The sequence below is a fragment of the Crocodylus siamensis genome, chromosome 4 (genome assembly GCF_052110815.1).
Source record: "Crocodylus siamensis isolate JL-2025a chromosome 4, ASM5211081v1, whole genome shotgun sequence".
In the NCBI taxonomy this organism is placed as follows: domain Eukaryota; kingdom Metazoa; phylum Chordata; order Crocodylia; family Crocodylidae; genus Crocodylus; species Crocodylus siamensis.
Window position 1 is genome coordinate 141,849,834 of NC_143398.1, and position 24,587 is coordinate 141,874,420.

The window sequence follows — 24,587 nt, forward strand, 5'->3', positions numbered from 1 at the left end:
GGCCCACTGCTCCTCCCCACTTGTTGCCTTTACAACCTTTTACTTGTGGATGCCCACTCTGTGCATCCTTGGGGAGCAGGTAAGGAAGGGTTAAACTGCCTGCCAGAGTTAAACTGCCACCTGCAATCTAGGCCAGAAGAGCAGCGGCTACTGGGCAGTCACATTAACCCTTCCCTGCCTGCTCCTCTGGGACAAGGTGCACAGGCAGCCACAAGTAAGTAATGCTGTGGGGGAAAACTGGGAGGTGAAGGGAGGAGCCGGGGGGGGGGGGGGGGGGGGAGGGGAGGGGAGGGGAGGATGTGGGAGGGATTCTTATCTTACAGTCCTCCAGGCCCCTGGAGCATTTTTACACATGCAAGCACCACAGTGGAAGCTCCTGGTGCTGCAACGCTTGCAGTTTTATAATCGGCGAATTGCACATGAGTGCTGAGAAAATAGTGGCAGTGCGCTTTTGGACTAAAACACCTTGGAGGTGCTTTAGTTCAAAAGCGCACTGCTGCCATTTTCTGCACACTGACACACAGCCACTTACACATCTGCACGCAGCGCAGCACAGTTCACTTCAGTTTGTGTATGGAGCAGACTTAATTAATCACAGGGGGAAAAGGGTATGTGTATAAATGCACCCGCTGGCCTGAATGTGTGACTGCTCCCAACTTGAGCTAGCACTAACACCCATCAACATTTGTGAAGTTCAGAGTTTAAGGTGTAAGGAGGAGGCCCTTAGTCTGGAAAAGAGAAGGCTGAGTGGGGACTTAATAACAGCCTTCAACTATTTGAAGTGTGGTTAAGAGAGGATGAAGCTAGACCAGGGGCGCTCAACCTCCAATCCACAAGCCAAATGTGGCCTGCAGAGCCATCTCATCTGGCCCACAAGGCATGCTATGAGTTAGGAAATTTTGGCTGTGAGGGAATGGTGGCCATTAATATGGCCACTCTCCCCCACCCCTGCGACATCCCCAAGGCCCACACATCTGGTTGGAGCCAAGCCATGCCCCCTCCACATGAGGCTGGACTATACCCCCTTTTCCTCCACAGGGCTGGGCTGGGGCTGGGATATGTCCCCATTTCCCCCAATTGGGGCTGGGCTACGCCCACCCCAACACTCTGTGGGGTCAGGCCATGCCATGCCATGCCATCTTCCCTCAGATTGGAGCTGGGTCACATTCCCTTCAAAACCCCATGGGTCCAGGTTGGGGCCAAGCCATGCCTCTTTGTTCCTTTCACCTCCCATGGCCAGGTCATTGTCCCCCCACTGCTCTGGGCACCCCTTTCCACCTGCCTGCTCTCCCCTGCATTGGTCTCTACAGGGAATGTGTAAATGGATGTAAAGTATATCAGGGCCTTGAGGCTGGGCAGTTTGGAGATTTTACATGTACTGAATTAACAGTGTAGATGGCTCTGACGGGTCTTACACTGCTTTCAGTGTTCATCCCCATCCTTCAATGTTCTGTTTTGACACAGGAAAAGCTGTATTCCTAGCACGAGACAAGCACCATTTAGCAGACCTGAGCCATTTGATCCGTCATGATGCCCCCTACCTGTTCCAGAAATATGTCAAGGAGTCCCACGGCAAGGATGTTCGTGTCATTGTAGTAGGAGGCCGCGTCGGTGGGCACCATGCTCCGCTGCTCAACAGATGGAAGGATGCAGAGTAACTGCTCACTTGGTAGGAATACCATTGCCTGTGGCCTTGATCAGCGTTTGTGAAGCCCAATGGGAGATAAGTGGCAACCCCAATTTAAATAATATTTACGGGTTTTTTTAATCAAGTTTATTACAGTAGTGTATATGGGGTGAATGAGGAGTCACTGTGCTGACTAAACCCAGAACAAATGCTGATACCTGCTCCACAGAACTTCTGACAAGTTGAAGCGAAAGACGGGTGAGATGGGGAAATAGGTAGAAGAAACAAGCAGACTGAATTATGTGATAATGTCCCAGCCCCCTACAATCTATGGATAACAGCTGATACTACATTAGTGCCACAATATCCTTGTTTTGGTTTTATTATTTTCTGTTAGAAGGAGATAAATTAGGTGGGAAGACAAAGGAAAGGAGGGTATGGGAGGAGTTGGAGGAAACATCCATTTAGCACAGGGTAGAGAAGGTGAAGAGTGAAAACAGAAGAAAGCAGTCAGGAGTCTTCACTGTCAGTCCTTCTTGAACTGTTTTTGCAGTTGCAGTGCTGATTTTCATGCATTCCCCACTCCCTCCCCTCAAAAAAAATGTGACAGGAAAAAGGACAACACCTGGCTCCTACTTTCCCCAAAGCGGGTATCTTCTGTGCAATTCTGGATCTGGGGCATGCTTGGGGGAGAGTTAGACTTGGCTGAGCCCCATTTTATCTTTTCCGTGTTCATGTACAGTACAACTACAGTTATACAAAAGTTTTGGGAGAGCAGAGGTATGTTTCTGAATAACCTGGGAATTTTCAGTGTACCAGGTATTAAGGAACTTGACCCAGTTTTGAAAGATGAAACAAGGAAGAAAGCTTCATTGTTTGTTTGTTATTTTTGCTCAAGGGATAAAGCCCCCGCAGTTGTCATTAAAAACTAGTGGGGGCTGCAGAGGCTCAACACTATTGACAATGATGTTGTCAGTGGATATGCAAAGAGACTGAGGCCATGTGCTTTTGTACACTTCCACATTTGCTGCTGACCTGCAGCCACTCCAGGGAATCTGTTTTAACGTTCAACAGCAACGCTATGTAGTATGTTAGGTCAGAAAGGGATGAAGGTTATATACAGTTGAAACTGCAAGTGGAGTCTTAGCCTTAGCATGAATGTAAAGTCTGATTTTGCTGGAAGATCCAAGTTTTTAAAAGAAGCAGCAAGCAGGCATACTTACTGCAGAGTTGGGACTGTTTCAGATCTCCATATATGATAAGCAAAAAAAGTAACATACCTGTTTGGGCTAAGAAAAGTGCAAGCCCTCTTATTTAAAGAATAAGATGTGAGGTGTGTTCTCTGTGCTGACAAAAATGGTCAGAAATTTGTTTGATTTGTTTGAAAGGCAATGTTTTCAACACCTCATGCCACCAGTCAATGTCTTGTTCATTATCTACTGAAAGGGAAGTAAGTAGTCCTTTTCTGGGTCACCCACACCCTTCCTGCAACATTCTTATTTCCTCTGTATGTTCTCCAAGATGAGAGCCATGACTATCCTGCTGAGCAGGTGATATCTAACCAGATCACAGCTAGAGAATTGACTCTTATTTTATCTTTTGCCAGGCGGTGTAGGAATGATGTGCTCACTGAGTGAACAAGGCAAGCAGTTGGCAGTCCAGGTGTCAAATATCCTGGGGATGGACGTATGTGGCATCGACCTCCTGATGAAAGATGACGGCTCGTTCTACGTCTGCGAGGCCAATGCAAATGTAGGTTTCATTGCCTTTGACAAGGCTTGTAATCTAGATGTAGCTGGTATCATAGCGGACTATGCCGCTTCTCTCCTTGCCCCCGGTCGCTTGACGCGGCGTATGTCCTTACTCTCTGTGGTGTCCACGGCCAGCGAGACTAGCGAGCCAGAGCTGGGCCCTCCAGCTAGCGCCGCTGTCGACAATATGAGTGCTAGCTCCAGCTCTGTCGACAGCGACCCTGAGACCACGGAGAGAGAGTTGCTCACCAAGCTCCCGGGGGCTCTGTTCAACATGAACCAGCTAATAGCCAATGAGATCAAACTCCTTGTAGAGTGATGCCACATGTAAATACATGACCAACGTATCTCTTGTAAATTTTTTAAAACCAACTTGCAATGCTGTTTATCGGAGAAGCTCAGGGAGATGAAAGGAATGGGGAGGGAACCAGTCATGGGAATGAGATTTTCTTAAAAGGTTTCATAGGTGCATATTCTGTGGTTGCTGTTCTTCCTTTATAATTCTTTAGAACATGGCATCAGTTTCATTCTCTAATTGGGGATGCCTAATTCACAGCCCACAAAGGGATTTTATTGGATGCAGCTCTGGTCCCAAGTCTTATTGCTACCTGCATTCAAGGGGCAACACTGTAGCACAATCACACTTTTGGTTTTGGAAAGCTGTTTCACAACTCTCCAGAAACTTCTGTGAAATTGTGCAGTTGTCTCTTTAAGACCTTGATTCTGTCAGTTGTGGAGTGCCTCTTACCTTGTGAAAGTTGAGGTTATTTAAGGCCTGATACTTCACAGTTGCTGAACTCCTACTGTTAAAAGAAAAGACCCATTTTGGTATTGTAGGATCTGGTTCCTAAACAAGGAAGCAAGACGAAGTATTTGTTAAACTTGAGCTTTCAGTGCAAACCTGCGACTTCTGCTATTTCAGTATTAACTGATAGCTTTGTGTCCATATTTGTTTATAACGCTTTTGAAGGGGGATTTTTAATATTTGTGTTTTTTATCATCTTAAATCCTGTTTTTGGGCAGAAGGTGTATAGGAGAATTGGTCACGTTTTATTCATGGCAGAAGTGGCATGTTTTAACTATTTTTGCATGATTGGAGGAGATAAACAGCACTGTAATGTTTGGTGTACAAAATAATGTTTAATCCAATGTGAAAAAAAGAATTACATTAGTTTAAAACAAACGTGCATTGACTTGTGTTTGTTAGTGTTTTAGTCTTTTTGAGAGAGATGCTATGTTAATGTTCCTTTTTTTTTTAATACATGCTAATCCAACACTCCCTTCTCTATGCCTGCATCTTTAACAGTGGCCAAAGTGAAAACACTGCAAACTGTTTGTTGACAGAACACAGAATTGAAGCCTGAACATCATTCTTTTTTTTTTGGTCATTTTAAGGGGGAAATCTGGTACAGTATGGAGGAGGGAAAAGGTAGTTGAAAACTCCAAAATACCGAGAAACTCTTTAGGATAAAACTGAAGGTCACTCAATACCAGTATTACGAGGCTTGCACTTCCCAAGTTGAAACTATCTCAAATTCAATATTAATGGTGTTCCAAAGAGTTGTATCCAGGGGAAAATATGCAGTTCTTAGGTTTTGGGAAACTGTGCAGCAAATTAAAACATAATAGTAATAATAAGGTTCATCCAGAATTAAAATATAACCAAAGGACACAAGCAGTGATTAAATGGTTCCTAGACCCTTCTGTGTGAATGGGTGTCTGTGTGTGTGCACGTATGTGTGTGCATGTGCACTTTGCTCTATCTCTTTGGTTTTTGGGCTGTTCAGCTCCTAATTTTCTTTCCAGGCTGCCTGATTTTCCTCACTCCTCCTGGCTGCGCAATTTCTTATTCAGTCTGAGCTGTTTTGAAAAAGCAGGAACCAAAACAGCAATGCTGAGTCCATTTTTAAGTCCTCATCTTCCTCATCCCTTTCTTACTCTTCCTTCCCTCTGGGTTCATAAAGCACTGAAACTATAGATTATATAAATAAATACAAGCCTTTTTTGTTTTTGTTTTTTTAAAGAACAAAACATAAGACGTTTACAACTCAAAGGCAATCTTGTGAAAATAGGGTTTGTTTGAGGGGGGAGTCATGCGCGTGCAATGCTGCTGTTATCTGGATACTTTAAAGGAGGAGCATGTCCCAGGTACCCTCTGAGGCTCTGCACTTCCCACCTCTCTGGCCCCCTCACTTCTCTGCCGCTGTGCTGTTTCACCTTCACTGGGACCTTAAACAAACACTACATGGACGCTACACAGAGAGACTTCAAGAGGCAATAAACAGAACAGTATTAACCTGCTTTCATGGAGGTTTGATCATGCTTATTTGTACAGTATGGTTTTCCTTTTTTATTTTAAGATGGAATGTAAAAAAATGACCTTTTTTTGTAGAATTAAATATTATTATTAAAATCAAGTGAAAGGTTGACTGTTGGTGTGAACAGGTGGAGTGGACCAGCTGGTTCAGCAACAAAAGTTTCAGCAACAAGTTTTCAGCAATCAGGGTCTTCCCTGCCTTTATTCCCAAGCCTTCAGGTGTACAGGTTAACACAAAAGAAAACAAAAGATTTCTCTTTATGACCCGAACAAATATCCCAACATGGGTTACATCCAATCCAAACAACTACCTGGTAAGCTCTGTCTTCTCAGAGTCCCTTCTCCCATAATCTAATTGTCAAAGAGCTGTTTTTTGGAGTTTCCTGTGTTCTCTTCGACATGCTGATTTGAGTCTTTAGTTTCTACCCTATGTTAGTGCATCCTGAACACCTGTGGGGCAAAGGAGCAGAGCTGACTCCCTGTCAGCTTGCAGAAATCTTCAAAGGCCTCTGCAGTATTGTTACAGTTAGTTAGTAAGTAGAGCTTTTGCAGGAAGATGCTTGTAGCCAAACTTCCTGGGTGGGCTTGAGTCCCCACAATGTGTAGGCATGAAGAAAGATGCCACAACAGTAGGGAATCTCTTATTGCTTCTCACCTTTAAGAATTTCCTATTCCTAATCACATTTTAGAGCTATACAAGTTTGCTTAGTAACACATGTGATTTATTCTAAAACACAAGCAGGTAGTTAGCTCCCTTGTGATGAGGTCCTCATATCTGATTAGTGTTAATACTGCAAGATTGGAAAAAATTGTGCATACATTGCTCAGAAGGGAAAAGTCAGAGTTAATAACCTCACACATACTCATTTAGACAGCAGTTGATACTGCTTACAAATGCGTTGCTGATGATCCAGTGATAAAAATGGGCAGAGCTCTATGGTGTACTTCTCCCCTGCTTACCCATTGCTTTGGGTCAGCAAGATGTATAAGTGGGGAAAGAAAAAATGGGTTTCATATTTTTGTCTGTAATACACAACTAAGAAACATCAAGCCCATCCCACCCAGGGATTGTCTCTGTCACATTTAAGCCACAGAGCCAGATGACCACTATGGGCTGTACTCCCCTTGTTTCCATATTCTGAGGAACACTTGCCATATTCCAATGTTTTAATAGCACTGTTGCAACCTATTACATTCTGGTTTGAAAGCTGATATTGGTAATGGCAGGTAATCAGCCTACACTGTGTTTTAAAAGTGTCAATGCACATCAATTTATAACTTGAAAACCAAGTACAAATTTTGGTTTGCAAAAAAAAGTTTTTTCAACTGAATCTGATGGAAATCCGTATGCTGTTTGCAACTGTTTTTTGTCTGACCTGTTTTTTTTTTCTTTTTCTGTTTGCATGTGGAGACTTTTCTTCAGCTGGTCATGTGTTTACTATTTCTATCACTATGTCAAGTCAGGTTACCTATATAGCTTTGTATACTGTTAAGCCTTGTATTTACTGCACCAATGTGTTTTTATAAAACCTTTCTCTGGATTGCTACAATGCCTCATCTGTAACGTGATGGAAGATCAGCACTACATACACACATGAACTGGTCATCTTTTTGTTCTCAGTTAATGATCAAGCCTCCAATGGCCTTTCTCCTGCCCTGCCTCAGTGATATCTTTTAAGTGCATTATCTGCTCAAGAAATGCCTCTGGAACTTCTGTATATGTCAGGTGCAAAAACAGGGTACTTCAAATGTTGCACAGGACGTTTAAATCAAATGCATGGCATCAGTGACTCTTTTCGATCCTCCTCCCCTCCCTTGCAAAGGGCTTCAGTCAGTAAAATATGTATAGGGTGTTGAGGGCCTAGAGAGACTCTGTGAAAGTAAACTGTATGTACAGTATCTTTCTCATGGCTCGCTCTTTTTGAGAAGGTTTATGGGCTATATGGCTGGTGTGAGAGACACGACCACTCCTGTTCTCTCTATGGAATTGTAGGTGCTCGGACAGGTAACCAATGTTGCTACTGTCTTTTTCTTCTTTTTTTTTTTCCTTTTCTTTTTTTTCCCCATTTTTAATTTCTCTGTTCTAGGAATTCTTTTAAAATGTAACATTGCAGGATTTATAACCAGGTGTTTGCTGCTTTTTCTTTGTTATATTCTTTGTCTTTCTTGACCTTGGAGGGCAATTTTTGGAGTGTTCCGATATTATATATTAATTAGCCTGCTGAAAGAAACCTCAAAAGCCCTTGTATTACAGTTTTTTCAGTTGAAATGTTTTGTTTGTTAAAACTAATGTCTCAAACTGATGTGCGGTTCTCAGGTGGTTTTGTAAACTATTCTACTTTGTGCATAAGAAATGTCTTCTAACAGTTCATACTCTTACTGTTCTTTGCAAAACTTTTCAGGAGCCAAAAAAGTCAAACAATCCAGAGAAAAAACTTCCCTTCTCCCCTTTCTGATGGCAAGAGTGAGAGCTTATGAAAAGTCCTTGAGAATATTCCTTCCTAAACTTTTCCCCCCAGTAACGCAAGCTGGTAAAACGGTAAATGCAGCAGTTTGGTGGCATCCAAAACCGACCTGTTGGCAGGTAAATTCACTCTTTCTGCTCCTTTTTTAAACCATCACGTTTGCTAACTTGTCTGCCTGTCTTCTTTCCTTTCTTCCTTCCTTTCTTCTTTTTCCTATTCAATCCATTTTTTTGAAGAATCTTCTCAGAGGATTTCTCCAACAATGAGGCTAAGAGAGCAAATCTTACGTTTTTTTTCTTTCTCTCTCCTCCCCCCTCCCCCCTGAATAAGATAAATTTTAAGAAATCTTCCAAGCTTTTTCCCTTACTTTGTTCATTTGAGACTACTGTGAGGGTGGTTTAAAGCCAACACTGTGTCATAATGGGGATGGTGTCTAAGTGCACAAATTCCATCATCCTCTTTGAATCTCTACTTTTTTATCTTTTTCCTTCCAATGTGCTATTCTGGCTTAAGTTTTCACAGGGCTATGGTGCTTCCCCAGGTGTACAGTGAGCACAAACTTAACGGCATCAATTAGAAGTTGACAGGTATGGAAAACTAGTACAAAGACAGTTAATTTTAGGATTAAAATTACATAGAAGGGCTGGGTATTGGGGCATCAGGGCAGATGGAAGAATGCCTCTGCTTAAAGCAAACAACCCAGCACTGATGGTATCCCTCTGGAGTATTTTTAGTGTTCCTCTCACTATAATATCTCAGCATCTATAAACACCTAGTTGTTTTTTCACCTCCCAGCCAGTGGTTTCAAATCACCTTGCAGATATCCACAATTTAGTATCTTCCTAAGAATAGGAGAATCCATGATGGAAGCTGAGGCCCAGAAGTAAAGGAGATAGCAGAGGGAGTTCCCTAGTTGGGCATATGATTCCTCAGGCAAGTTTTCAAGATGAGTATCCCAGATAAAATGCATTTTTATCTTAAGTATACTCCTAATAAAGGAGTCCTTTCTTAGCCCTGTTTTAAAAATGTTTTGATTATACAAATAACTCATCAATGTGTGTTCTAGAAAATAGTTATGTCAACAGTGTGTTGAATCACTACTATAAATGAAGCAGAAGAAAGTAATTTTAGGTAGACCCAAATGTTGCTCTCAGACGCACTGAAATAAATCTAATATCCCTCTCTGGAAGTCAGTAAAGTGACTTCCAATTTTCAGTGGCATAATCAAGGGTTAAATTTGTGCCTCTAATTTTACAGACCTCCTATATTCACATTTTTCCAATGCTTTCCCTCCTTCCTCTCCCCTTTAAGATGCATCCACTTCTTTCTTCTTGCCACTGGGCAGGCCTATTCCTTTGTTTTTGGTTTCTGTTTGTATATCGACTGCTATAGGATACGGATGTAACACTTTCACACCTGGCTGTGTCTTTTCTTTTGAGGAACTCTCTGTGGGACTAGTATTCTTTAAAAAATGGGTCTGAATTCTTCTCATCTCCCAATATGTTAGGCATTTGCATCGCTGGCTCTAAATTTTACACCTAAGATCCATGATAATTCATGTTTTGAATGTTCTCTTGGTAGCAGAAAAAGTTAAATTGTATAACTTGTCTGTAGGGGAGTGCAGAAGAGAGACTATTGCAGGGTCCTAAATGTTCAGCCCTGCACCTCTCTCTGGTTTGCTGGAATGAGTTTCAAAAGATGTGGCTACACACCTGCCTTTGGTGCCCTTTCAAAGGAGAGCAGCTAGTTTGTTCTAATTGCTAGTGTTGATGAGCCCACAATAATTCAAAAAGCTCCAGCTTTAACACTCCTTCGTCCACATTTATACATTTGTATTGTTCTTTGCTGTTCACACAACAGTTGGAATGAACAGACTGTTGTCCCTTTGAAAAGTTTCCAAATGTACCTATGTCCACACCCAGCATATATCCACACCCAAAACCTGGTATTGGTTTTGCTTGTTCGCTGTGCTTTACAAATGGTATTGGGTGAGGGGAGGATATCAGACACTTGATTTAAGCCTTGGCTCCTAAGACAAAGGGATCCCTGTGTGATTATCTGAGTGCTGAACAAGAACTTCTTCTATATGCCCTTATGCTGCAACAGAATAATAAAACTGGTAGGTGGCAGTAGCAGAAGAAGGAACTAATGTGGCTGTCACCTGAGAAACCTGCAGTGTGGGGAGAAATGGAAGACAAAATAACTGAAGCAGGGGGAAGAGAGGAGAGAGACGGAGGTCCCAGAATTCTCCCTTTGAACGGTGAGTCAGATTTACTTAATTCTTACCCATCACAAGAATTGCCTGCATAGATTAGATACGTTGGGCCTATCTTGCTTCTTTCCATCTTGGTTTTGATTCTCATTGCGGTCTTCAGTTTCCATACTGTCTCTGACATGAGCCAAGGTTTAGATACCCGAGAAGATGTCCCATGTCTCCATAAGGCTATTTGCTGTGGAGTATTATGCAATGGAGAGAGCCCCTTTCTGACACCACTCTCTTTTCAGCCTGCGATCAGACCCAAAGCCTGAGGGGCTGATGGCCTATGTAATTCTTTTAATTCTGTTTAGTGCTACTTTTATGTGCTGTTTGCTCTCACATGACTATATAATCCCTTTCTGGAATGTTCCAAGTGGTTTACCATGATATTACCCTGTGGCTACAAATACTACATGTTAAATATATTTAGCATTTCCTCACCAAAAGTACTTTCCTTTAAAAGAGGAACCAGTTTTAGAAGTAATCTGAACTGTTTTCATCCTAGTATTATTATAGTTTTTCATCCATTTAGAGTGTGTGGGGAGCATTAATTACAGCAGTAGAGCAGCCAGCTGTAGCTCCCTAGTTTTATGGTTCATATTATTACAGATTTTTGGTCACTTAAGATGTCATACCTGCCACTTTTGCTATATAGAGAAGCTACTTGAATTTCACAGCAACAGCCAGGATTATCTGGCAGCAAATGCGAGGGTTCAACATGAGGTTTGTGACACGGAGTCAGACCAGTCTGCTTAACTTAAGAATGTAAGGGATGCCATGCTAGGTCAAACCGCAGATGCATCTAGCCCAGTGTCCTGTATCTCACAGTACGCTTCAGATACTAAAGGGAAAAGTATTTATTCAGGGCCTAGCCAGAGTGATCAATCCCCTGCCCTGCTTCCCTTGCAGCTTCCAGCATATAAAGTACTAAGAGGTCCTAATATGGAAGTTGCAGCCCTAATGGTCATATTTAATATTACTGAGGTACATTTCCTGCATCAGTGTGTCTGAACTGCTCTTGAACTTGGTTAAATTGTTGGCCTCTACCTTGCTGCAGTGAGGTTCACATGTTAATTGCATGTTGTGTGAGAACTTCCTTTTGTTAGTGTTTAAACTGGTTCCTAATTTCCTCCAGTTCTAATAGAAATGACATATTAAATCCCTATTTACTTTCTCCGCCTTTGGTTGCTCAGCAAAGGCTTCTCAATGCATGGAGCCCCTTTCCTATCGCTTCTTTTGCTACAGAGTCTCCAAGATCTTAATCTCATTGGGACCTTCCCTCCCTGATTCTGAATCCTGGTCTCTGCACCATTGTTCTAGGACTTGTGAAACAGGAAGTAAAGGTCACCCATAGAGAAATGTTTAAATCTAAGGTGATAAATGTAAAAAGCTAAATTGCTTTTAGGGTGAAGTATCACAAAAGTCTTTAAAAATTAAACTGTAAGTAGTGCTTACAAAAGCTAGTAAAAAAAAAAGCTTCTGAACCTGGCAGGTACCCTTATAATGTTTGCACAGGGAAAATGGATATTATTTATTGTATCAGTCAAAGATGTCAGAGATGTGGCCTGTAGTGTTGGCTTGGGTTTCAGACCAGATCTGTATGCAGGGCTGGTCTGCAGGCCCAGGCTGGCCTGTGGATTGACCGTACACCAGTCATTCAGCTCATTGGGCCAAATGAGTTTGACACCCCTGCTTTTAAGTGATGCCCTGGAACTGTACAATGACTGACTGCTCATTGTGAGTTCTTTGTGGAGGACAGAGATGGAGGGAAAGATTCCTACTTGGGACTAGGCAATCAGGACTCGTAGTAGAGATGATCTTTTTTTATTAGACCAACAAGATTTTTGCAAAAAAAAATTATTTAATTGCTTGGAACTAATCATTCATTGGCCAAGTGAATTGAGATGTAATATTCTAGGGTTACCATATTTCTAGTTCCAAAAAAAAAGGCCACCTATCGAGGGGACACCTTACTCCCAGCCTGTAGCCACCTTCCCTGCTGCTGCTCCTCACTTCCGACCTGAGACCCCTGGCCTCTCACTCCTGACCCACAGTCCTTTGCCCCCTCATCCCTGCTGCTGCCCCTCCTGACCTACATACCTTTGACCCTGCCAGAGCCTCTCACTCTCAACCCAGTGTCTTCCCCCCCCCGCCCATGTTGGTGCCCCTCACTCCCGAACCACAGCCAGCTGGCACTGCCAGTGTCCCATGCTCCTGAGACACAGCTGCTACCTCCTCCCCACCGCCTCAGCTGCCCCTCTCTTTACTGGAGTCCAGGTGGAGTGCAGCAGCTCCAGCTCATGCAAGCAGTAGTGGAGTGAGTCCAGCCCCAGCGCAGGCTGGAGGGAGGAGGAGAGGATGCCTGTGGCACCCCCTGCCCTAAGCTGGGGCTCCCATACCACACCAGGCAGCCTAGCCATGACCCCACTCCCCAGGCAGTGCCACCTAGGGCTGCCTGGCCCCAGTGTGGGTGGGCTGGTGGCAGAGTTCCCTGCTGCCCTCAAATGGCCCTTCACCCCGCTTCTCCTGCTGGAGGGGTTGGCACCTCCTCCAACCCTGTCACAGCCCCAGCAGCCAGACAACTTTCTCCAGTACTGGCAGGCACTTGCACTTCCCCCCCCCATACATGCATGCATGCACACACCCCGGGCAGTCCCCCAACCCTGCCCCCCATACACTTACCTGCATCCAGCTGCTAGGGCTGTTTCTACCACTCTGCATGGCTGCATGCTAGGCATGCATGTGCACATGCAGACGCATGTGCACCCGCTACCTCTGTTTGCCCTCCCCCTGCTCCCACCAGTGGAGCAGAGCAAAATCCTGGATGCTTGTTCGGATGTCAAAAAACCACCTGGACGGAGATTGGAGGATATGTCTGGGAAAGCCCAGATGTATCATAACCCTATAATATTCAACCTGATGGCATTTCTTTCAGTAACTTGAAAACTATGACTGTTCTAAGCATTGAAGACCAGAACTTTATTAACTGCACTGGACACATAGCTGGAATCCTTCGAATAGTGTCTTAAAATGTTGACACCCAAAAAACTTTACTACCAGACAGGAATAAGAATGGGAGAGAGGGGAAAGGATAGTCTTGCCAGAAAGTCTTGAAGGCCAAAAGAGATGGTTTTGAGATTAACCCTTCTGATTCCAGACAATATAACTGATGCCTGACATAATATATATGTATACACAGATCATAGCTGTAGCTTTTCTTTTTTTTTTTTACTTGGTAAGTATTTCTAGTTCACTCTGCTGCTAAATATTTTTTGGTTACTCAATGCTTGCTTGCCTTCTCTGAGCAGTCTCTACTTGAAATCAATGGAGAACTCTCCTGTGGGAAGTGAGCCTTGGTCATTCTAGAGGTGCAAACTGGAAAAGGTACTTTGAGTAGGAATTTGAAAAGCGTCAAAAGGTCAGTGGAGGTTCTTAAACCCATGGTCAGACCATTGTGTTAGACAGCAGGCTGAGACATTCAAAACAAGAACAGTCAAAAGTAGGGGTATTGATGAACAGAGGTGTGGTCAAGACCAGTAAAATGGCTCTTTGTGATCCTCTAGGATTTCCTCCTGTGTGTTGCAAGACCATCCCTTCACCACCACCCTTGGCCATGAGTTGGAACAGGAGAGCTGAGTGAGCACTGCAGTGGACCTGGGGCAGGAGCTGTTGTGGAAACCTGCATAATTCCTTCTGATTGTGATAGAGGGTCTTTTGGCCATGTTTTACCCTGGTAAGATGACAGGTTCTTCCTCTGTGAGAGTGAGTGGAACAGGAGACCTGAGAGGTGTGAGGAGGGCAGATCTGTCTGGACAGAACAGTCAGTTCCCAGCTCGAGAACACGTCTGCTTTACAGAGCATCTCCAGGAATCTTTTCTCTTTGGCAGTGCTTGGGAAGGGAGGGTATAAAATGTGGGCCTTGGTTTTACAAAGCCATTTCAGATGAACCTTTGGTTGCTCAGCAAAGGCTTCTGAGATGCAACAGAAGCAGAGCTTTTATCTGTTCAGTTCAGCCCTCCTGGTAAAGATATCCAAGGGAGAACAGGATGTTTCTTTTCATGGACCCAAAGTGGGGGAAGGGGAATGCATACATCAAGAGGAGTGGGCTTCAGCAGGCTAGGGCCCTGGGGAGAGAGCTGGAGTGTGGATTAGCCTAAGACAAAGAGGAGCATTTACACTGCTGAGGCAGGGTACTGTGAGGGTACTTCTCCATTTCTCTTGTTCTCTGATATCAGGGTAAGCATGTGAGGGCTGTGTGGGGTCAAGGAGAGGAACGGGAAACAATTTCTGAAACTGCAACAAACCTAAACTCTCCAACAGCATGATGAATAATGCAAGAGTTGCCCAAGTGTATCAGTGATAGGATCTAGGTGGAGCTAGATTAGCACACTAAGTGTTTGCTTAGGAGAGGGTTTGTTAAAAGATGTTAGTGGGTTTCATCGGTTGCCTCTGTTTGGCAGCGGTGTTTCCATCACTGCATCACTAAAACAAATAATTTTGCTCTTTTTTTTTTTTTTGAACTAGGATGCACAGAAGTTTTCCATGCTTCAGCATTATTTCTAAAAGTAAAATGCCCAGTGGGGTGGGAGTATTAGCTAGAAGGTTAAAGTTTCGTTCCTTCATAGTCCATTCCATGCCTTTTTTTTACTTCTTTGTAGGAAGCACGGTTGGGATGGAGGAGTGTGGGGGGAGTTACATTTGTGACAAGCAACCTTTTTAGTGCCTGTGCAATAAGGTACTATTTGCACCCACAGTTTAATCCTGACCTGGTATTTATTGATGTGCTTGGGACAGCAGGCCCTGTGGTTAGTTGGAGGAAAGAGCAGGAATGGAAACCTGTAAGGAGTAGGAATTGTCACTTCTGCCTGCCTTAAATAACTGCATCCTTTGTGGCTGGCCTTTTAAAGCATCCTGGTGGGCTTGTGCACACATCTTATTAAAAGAACAGTTGGCAGTGTTTAGGGTTGAAATCTGTTGTGGGGAGGGGAGAGATCAGGCTTTACAAGTAGCCTAGGCAAGGCCTGCCAGCCCATAATGAGAACTGGCTTCCCAGGATTGGGACAAAAAGTCTGTGCTCTATAAAGATGACACATCCAAGTGTTATTTTTGAAAAAATAATGTAAATTGAGCAGGTTGTATTCTAACTCATTAGCTGGTTGAGGTAAACTGCTGAAAGGGTATGAATGCTTACTAAACTAGTTTTCCCAGTCTATACTAGGGTTTAAAATACGTTGAAATACTTTACCTAATATTTTGCTCCAGTCTGTTAGATGCCCCCAGAGCCATCAACCTTTACATTAATTCTGCAAAGGCAAAAGAATTAGATCACATGTCCCAAATCAGGCATTCAGTCTGCATATGATATCATTCTTACTGTGATGGCATGGTGGGATGGGCAAATGCTGTTTGCTGTCCTCTACAAAAATGATTATTTATGAACTTGTAGAGCATTAATAACTGTCACTGAGTGGTGTCTGCTTTCTGAAGATCAGTGTTCTTAGTTTTCGTTTTACTGTATCCCTGCATATTTTTGTCCAGGTGTAGGAACTGGCCATTTACACAGGAATGTTATGTCTGAGTTGATATAGGGCAGGGCTGTCCAACTTCTAAGTGCCCAGGGACCATGCTATCCTATCCACCGCCCAGAGGCCTGTGTGGATGTTCTCCCACCCTTCTGCAAGGTGTGCCCATACAGGCATCCTTGCCCCACTGTGCAGTGTAGGGCACAGGCAGGCACTTATTTCGGGTGGAGGGCTGTTTACGGAGTTTTGGCTCATGATAGGCAGCCAGAAGCAGATAAATATTAATTTTCTAAATTTTTAGCAGCCCTGTGGGCCAGATAGAATGGCCTGGCGGGCCACATCTGGCCCACGGGCCGCATTTTGCCCACCCCTGGTATGGGATGTAATTGTTCTGCCCAGTGCTCACCCTCAGCTTCCTCTGCTGCTTGCCACGTTGCCCCACCTCCTGGGGTGAAGGCAGGAAATGGCAGCTGGAGGAGGGGGGAGAAATGCAGGGACATTGGCTTCTGCAGATGGAGAAATGAGGGAACAGCAGCTGGGCAGGAGTCTGGGGAGCTCAACTTAATCCCTCATGGGCCACATGTGGCTCCATTTGGACAGTCCTGGTGAGGGTAATAAGTTACAGGTGGCTGTGCTAGATATGGACCTCAGTTTTGTCACTTGGGACAGAATGGGACCAAATGACATGTGACACATGCCTTTTTATAGTATCAAAAAGAGCTTGTTAGCATTTAGAGAAGATTCTTCGAATTAAATTATTTTAATCTAAAAATGTGAATTTCTCAAAACCAAAACTTCTCAGGGGAATACATTGATTTCAACAAAGATTTTTTATTCAAGGGGTGAAATTTGTGGTGAGAAAGTAGGGCAGGGCCCACCCCAGCATGGCTGGTAGCACAGGGGGTAGACCTTTACAACACCCTTGGTTGTTACTTTTGGGCTTTTTAAAGCAGGCTTTCCCCACTAACATCAAATGCATGGAGGGAGCTCAGCATATGGGATTTAATTCATTGATGTCTGCAGAGCACTCAGGTTTTTGAAGAGAAGGAGCTATAGAAGTGTATTATTACATAGGTAAATAAAACAAGGACTCTCCTAAACCTGAAAATGGAAACCTCAAGATAACAGGTGAGTGAGGCAGTGCTGGAATATGTACATACTGGTTTGACTTCTTATTGCCTTAAAAACTGTGATGGACTAGGGTCCAAGAACGTTGGATGGGGGTGTTGGTAGGGGAAGAGGAAGGCACCTTTGCCTCTTGGTAAACTGTAAAGGTTTCCTAGGCCATTGCTATAAAGATGTGGTTTGCCTATGTGGTGATAGGCAATTCTTCTTCCTTACTGTTGTTGCGTGGAGCACTACATGCCATTTAGCCTTTGGGCTCTCCTACAGGTATGAGCCTTGCAGTGTTGTTGTGTGTTTTGCACAGAATTTGAAAAATACTTCAGGTGTTTTAGAAAGAAAATTGTGATGAGTGGCTTGAGTTCTCTTAGAAAAGAGAGGATACCAATACTGTCCCGTTCATCTAACAAACATGCTGATGGCAGAAAAAACGCTTACAATCTAATTCCTCACCCATTTTTGAGGCAGCTTCTGGGAGGAGTAGTCCAAATGCAGTCTGTTGTGAGAAGTCTAGTCCTTTCTTGAATGCCAGAAATGTTTGTCTTCCAAGTGGCACATTCTGAGGCTTTGCCAATGGGCGGACTGGAAAGAAAGAGGTTGCAATTTTGATTCTGGCAGACTTATATACGAATTTTCCTCCATATGAAATGTTTTCACAGGAAGATAATGGTGGTGAAAGGTGCTGGATCAGCAGTCACAGAGATTGAAGCCCTCTGTCCACAAGTCAGGTAACCCATAGATGCCAATAAACTTCTTCAGAGCATACAGCATCCACTGAACCTGGCGGGACCTTCCCTGAGGTCAAGAGAGGAGCTTGGTCTCCATGGTCCAATTGGTTCTTGGTGTGTCTGCTGAGACTGCCACCAAGGGGGCCAGTTAGTTGCCAATTGAAGTTGTGCCTTTTGTGATGTGTGTTTGAAACTTCCACTTTCTTTGTCCTCGTGAAGGAGACTGACACGTTCTCTGGCTTATTTCTTTAGGTTTCGTGAAGCAACGAGATCTTCCTGCCAGAAACTTTTCCCTGCACCCTGAAAGATAAAGGGAAGAATGAGCAGGCCTGAATAGGTGTGGGTTAGGATGAAGACCAGAAGTTGGAATAACAGCAGCCACAGTGGCCTTTGTAATATGGAAAAGCTAAATAAATGCATTGTGAACTGATTCACCAGTGTGGGGTCTTTTCAATAGCTCTTTTTTTCAAACACATTGTCTTTTTCCACCCTTCTTTGACTATATTTTCTTTGTGTCGGTCATCTTCAGAAATCTGGTGACCCCACAACTCTGGCTCTGTGAAGTCAGAACCTTGCAACTGATTCCATCTTCTCTCTTGTAACTAACTTTTCCTGATTGATTTCATTCTGAAGGAAGCCAAAGTACTTTGCAAATTGTGTGTGGGGTAGAGTTGTGATGATTTTGTTTGAGCATTTGTGAAAGAAAACTTAAACTATGCTGAGTAATACTTAGTAATAATCTAGCTACACTATGTTTGTGTGTATGTGTGTGCGCACGCTCATATACGCATGCATCACTGTCTTTTACTTGATGGAATCCAAAAATGCTCAACTATGTGTCAGAAGTTGTATACCGACCACATTCAGAATAGATTCTTTAACTGATCAGAGACTCTGTTTCTAGTGGGATCTGACTTTTATGCCACCTGTTACTATGAAGTTCTTGCGGAGCCACAATGAAATAGCTACTTTATAACAGTGGTGTTTAAGACAGCCATATTGTTGTTAAAATATGCTTCACAAGCTGATTAGTCACATTTTAAATAAAAAACATGAGAGATAAAACATGCACATCTTTTTAATGTTTCACTATATCAGCGTAATACAACATCTGCAAAGAAAAACATTCTGTTAGCATTGATTTAATAATGTGCCTACTGAAAGCTTTGGGAGGGTGAAAGAGAAAGACAAATAAAGAAGTTTACAAGACATCTGAATTGATAAATCCAGACTAACTTAATTTGACAAAACACAAAAACATCAGTTTTACACCTGTCTGCAAAGTCTGGATCAGCACTGAACAAGGGCTTTGTAATGTATTGGGAAGACTGGCAAAATTAAACTCTGAACTCAGCAGCTTTCCTGAGATCTCCTTGGACATGGAAAGCTTAAGTAACAAATATCAGTTGATGATAATGACCATGGGTTCATGCAAGCTGTTCCAGATTCGAAGAACAAAATGTTTTTTTAAAGCTTAAACCTAGCAACTTATTACTACGAGAGTAGAAGCTAGATCAGTATAACACACTTCCTCTAAAAAGCAACACTAAGGCAAATGAATGTCAGTGTCGAAACACTCTTCAGGATATTGGTGCCCAAAGCTGAGCAGGATTCATGAAAAAATTAAGCCTTTATATGAATAAGAACATCCACAGTTGTACTAAATAAAGAACATATAATTTTTTATCTTAGGACTTCATGGCATAAGCTGAATCTGACTGACTGAATCAGGAAGAATATTTCCTATGGGCAGGTTTATTCCTATTGTACTTGGTTTTCACTCCCTCTGAAGTGTTCTCATAAAGGCCCACTGGTCTGCTGTGGTGTGTCATTTCTATTTTCAGTTGTAGCCCTTTAGGAAGCACCTTGCAGTAATTCAGTCTAGATTCGTAAGACACAGCCAATCATATTGTGAAGCCTGCACTTAAGGAAAATGATTGCAATCTGCTCATCAAGAGTAAAGTGAGATTATAAGGTCAGTATTTCCTATTGCTACCATCTACACTGTCGGAAACCTGGGCCCAGCGCATACATGGGTTTGTAACCTGTATCATGTTAAAATTGATCTACAAAGCTTTCTTGCAACTGGAGATGGTATGCAAAAATAAATAAATAAAAAACACAGGCGAAGTTGCTGCTCACAGTGCCCCAGCAATCTGATGAGTTGTCCAAAGTGCAAACCCTGTGTGCTGAAATTGGCAACAGTTGCTGTTCTGCATGAATCGCTTGCTTTGCGTTTATACTGCATGCTGCTCCATAATTCCTTTGCCACATAATCATTTGTAATTAAAGTAAACTTAAAGTGCATTGCTCCCAAGGATTCCTGTCTTCTGGTTGGCTCTCATACATCTGCACTGACAGATGGTGTTCAGGAAGTTGGGGGTGAGGCTCAAAACAAGAAAAACTACTGTCTTGAGCTCCACTTCTTTTTTAAGCAGTATTGCCCAAAAGAAGGAGCATTGGAAAAATTATCCAGAACCCTGGGCTCTATTGCTACTACTGCCACTGACTTGCTGTGTGTAACTTTAGGCAAATATTTGACTGTCAGTGGTTGAGTCTACCCCCAGATGCTGCATGGACATTCTCTGGCAGTGGTGACAACTGGTCTTTGCTCAGCTTAATTTACAAAGCTTCTCTTGGTTCATTTTTATTTAGGTAACAAGATCAATATGTAATAATGTACTCAGTAGCACTGTTGAGGTGTGTGGACTTTAGATATGTGATAGATGCTAGTCAAGTCTCTTCAGGTTAGGGGCACCACCTCAAATGAGTTGGTGGGTTTAAAGTGGTTAAATCATAGTGGGGATGGCATAAACTCCCTCATTGCTGGTGCTGATACAGCAGTTCCAGCTACTGCTGCCAGTTAGACAGCCCTGGCATAGATAATAAAGCCTTTTTTCTTTCTTTCTAAAGAAGGCAGAGGTAAGGGTGAACTGCTTTCTGCCTGACTTCAGACTAGCACAGCTAGCGCCCTCACTCTCATTCTCATCCTAGTTTTGCCATGCACCCCGATGACAGCAGGATCTAGCCCTAAATTGAAGGAAACAATTTAGGATGTGGACTTCTACAAAACTAGGATAGAAGGAAATGGGTGACATTTCTCCTGACTAAAAAATCTGACAGATAAGGGTGTGTTTGTTTCACATGGAAGACAGAGCGTGAGGCTTAACATATAAAAGCCTTACTCTTTTAGTTACATTTTGGTTCTGGGATGGAACATAGCACCCCCATCTCATCTTGCACTCAGCTATAATCACAGAATGAATTTAAGGGAAGGAGGGAGAATATCATTTATTTAACCGTGTTTTCAAATGATCGTACCAAGTATGTAAATATAAAACCCTCTGGGTATCGATCAGTAAGGCTTCTCCTGGGTTGTGCCCACTCTGGGAAAGGATGTTTTCTTACTGTTGGTAACTATAACATTAGTGTTGACCCAAGGCCAATTGTAGTTTGCCAACAAATTACTTGGCCGAGGTAAACGGTAGATTTTAACCTAGGATTTGACTTGATCTGTTAACACTCGCATTAAACTTTTCTGGTTGCTGCCTCGTCATCTTTCCCATCTACATAGTTTGTCCAATAAAAGATACAGCCAAAAAAGCCCTTGCTTATCCAATCAGGAGTGTTTCCATATGTTCCTAAAATGGTGAGAATAGGGTTATTTACCTAATGAACACAAAGTCATAAGAAAAGTGAATGGGCTTCAGATTTTAGCCTGGTTGGCAATAACCCCAACTTGGGGAAGAGCACCTGCTTAGTGAGTCAATAGCCCCACTTCCATCAGTGTTTAGCTTAGATTCTCCATTTGTACTGACTCAGCTCTTTGTTACTGAGATGTTGTATAGGGTGAAGGCCCTTTTTGCTCTTTTATTTTTCCTAAAGTGCCAGTTGTGTTGGTGCAGTGAATTTGGTAGCCATGACAGCTGGGAGTTGGTTCTTAACTCTTTATCTCTATTGCGAAAGGTTTAGTGGTAAAGCACCTTTTCCTGACACAGCTGCTGCGAACAGCTCAGCTATTGCACTTGCCCTGCTGCTGTGTAATTTGGCCTTCTGGGGTTATTTGCATTGGTCTTTGTGATTCTCCTGCTTACTTGCATGTTAATAGCAGCTGGGAATATAATGAATATTCTGTCTGTAGCCATGTCATTATCATTACCCTCTTACTGGTGGAATGTGTGCCTAAAGCTACACTCACCAGTAAAAATATTGAATAATTGGAATGGCTGCCATTGGAGGTGACTGTTTTATCTCCCTTGAAGCCTCCATGGACTCTGGACTGGTCTTGGCGTGGGCTGCACTCTATTTCAATAGAAGGCAATAGAAGGAAAGGAAACCACAGACTGGCACATACTTTTGGGATAGGAGTGCAACAGGGAACCACTGCCTTTTTCTCATTTCATCTGCTACAATTTGCTGGCTTGATCCCAGTACTTGTCTAGTTCCTACTCTTTGTCTCAGACCCCTATGCCTGTTGCCCCAAATCCATAGACTTGCTAGTCCTGCAGCCCTCTCCTCACATAATAACATCCTTTTTTTCCAGATCCACCTACCTACAGAGGAGCAGAAGCCTATCATTGTTTTTCCTCCTCCTCACTAACCCTAGTCTCTCCCTGCTCTCTGGTTGCAAGAGCCTGCCCTCACTCCCTTTCCCAGTCACAGTGACGTATTCCTCTTTAGTTATTCAGCAACTATTTAGAACCACTCTTTGGTATATGCATGACTTGCCAAAAATATAAAAGGCCTATTTGTTTCTTTTTTTTTTCTTTTTTTTCTTTTTTTTTTGCTGGAGGAGATGGGGAGATGGACTGGCCTGTTTAGCCTTCATATATTCCCCTTCCATACTGCACAGCCCAAATGCAGCTGTACCAAGCTGCTAATGTGAAAAAGATCTGTTTAATTTTCCTGCCAAAGCTGAAGCAGGCCAGCAGACGGCATTAGTCCTGAGAAAAGTCGGAGACCATACTCTTTGCGCTGTTGCATCCTCTATGTAAAAAGGGAGTAATTCCCCCCAGATCTGTGTCTCCGCCCATCCCTGTTCCTCAGGTCTGCCAAGCACTGTTCAAGAGCAAATGCACTATAACAGCATTTCTCAACCCATGGGTTGTGACCCAAAAGTGGGTCACAAGAATATATGAAAGGGTTGTGAACAAACTTTAAATATGGATCACAAACTTTAAAAATGGATTCTTCGTTAAAGGAGAAAAACATGGGAGATTGTTGGTTTTCCTTTGTAGGCTGGCAGAGTTCCAGCCTGCTTGCCCCCCCATGCCCCATATACCCCTCCCCTGTTCCACACACTGGGGGTGGGGGGCACCAGCAGGGCCAAGGGACTGTTTTCTACTTAAACTATTTATTGGGTTGGGACTGGCCACTGATGTTTACAAATGGGTCCTGGTACAAAAAGAGTTTCATAGTTTCTAGGGTTGGAAGGGACCTGAGCAGATCATCAAGTCTGACCCCCTGCCATGGCAGGAAAGAGTACTGGGGTCAAACAACACTGGCAAGGGGTCTACTGCACTACAGCATGTTAATAACAAACAAGTTTAGTCTCCCCTCATCCTCATGTCCCTCTGCCTTTGCCCCTTGGCTGTTATCATGGTGTAAACAGAGCTCTCACATGGGTCTCTGGTTATGGGACAGACCCACGCCTTGGTATAAACAATGCTTGATTTCCCTTCGGACGGATAGTGTTTGTCTGCTGGCTGCAGAACAGGAGCCCTTGTTAAAAACAGCTGTGTAGTGTAATGGGGGCCTTGGGTGGGGTAGTGGGGAGCAGTTTTGTTTAGCACAGACTCTGGTAAACCTCTGTGTAATCTGGCTAGGCCTATGTTCCCAGCTGTGTGTGATGTAAACAGGCAGCTGTGCTTCCACCATGGTTTTTTCTCCTCTTGATCTCTGTCCCTCCAGTGCCTTTGGCCCTGTCCCTCCTTGATCACTTCTCTGGATCACCTTGTCCTCAGATGCTCAGATGGAAGTGACAATTTTTGCCCGATCTGGCCACAGAAAGCAGTTGATAGCTGTGACCAAACACAAGTGCATGGCTGCAGACAGCTTAAAAATGGCCGATCAAGTGAAAATCTGAACCCTCATTGCATGAGGGATCAGATGAAAAGGTTTCAAAACAGTTTCTTCTGTAATTTGTCTGTGCTGCCTCCCAGTCTGTCACTTTTCAGAATGGGAGGGGGGAAAGGGAGCAGAGGAGTTCAGTCTGGGGGGTTTTCAGCCCCTGCTGGAGGGTGGGGTGGGTGTATTGGAGGCCTCCCCCCCCCCCCCCGTGGTTGAAGCCCCATCCTCAAGTGCTAGCTGGGGAACCCCTGGGACAGGGGTGGGCAAAATGGCAGATCTGACCAGTGGCCAGACTCCATTTCTCAGCAATCCCTGCCCATGCTGCTGCAGCCAGTTTCCAGGGAGACCCCCAGCAGTGGTAGGGCTGTGATAGCACAGGCCTGGGGTTTCCATGGAGACTGGTCCCAGTAATGCTGGCAGGGTGTGAGGCTGGGCAGGGAGCTGCTCCAGGGTTAGGGCTAGGATCATGTGGCAGTGACATGATCTGGAGCCAGGTCAGAGCTGCAATCTGCTGCCAGCCTGCCCCTGCTCAGGATGTGTGGGCAGCGGATCATAGTTCTGCCCCAACTCTGGACCCCGCTGTCTGCTGCAAGATCCTGGGCCCAGAGCAGCTCCCCGCCCAGCTGTGCACCCTGCTAGCACTGCTGGGGCCACTCTCCATGGAAACCCTGGCCCTGCACTGTCACTACCTTGCTGCTACTAGGATTTCCATGGAAACCAGTCACAGAG

The 24,587-nt window shown here is 43.8% G+C and overlaps 1 protein-coding gene across 1 annotated transcript in view; it reads left to right on the top strand.

The window, feature by feature from the left end:
- Nucleotides 1-8,091, top strand: part of RIMKLB (ribosomal modification protein rimK like family member B) — a 74,289-nt gene extending 66,198 nt beyond the window's left edge. Inside the window, 3 exon segments of the mRNA XM_090043972.1 lie at nucleotides 1,465-1,610; nucleotides 1,612-1,669; nucleotides 3,234-8,091. Of these exon segments, the coding sequence (XP_089900098.1) occupies nucleotides 1,465-1,610; nucleotides 1,612-1,669; nucleotides 3,234-3,697 (668 nt within the window). The 3' untranslated portion in view covers nucleotides 3,698-8,091.
- The last annotated feature ends 16,496 nt before the right edge of the window (nucleotides 8,092-24,587 follow it).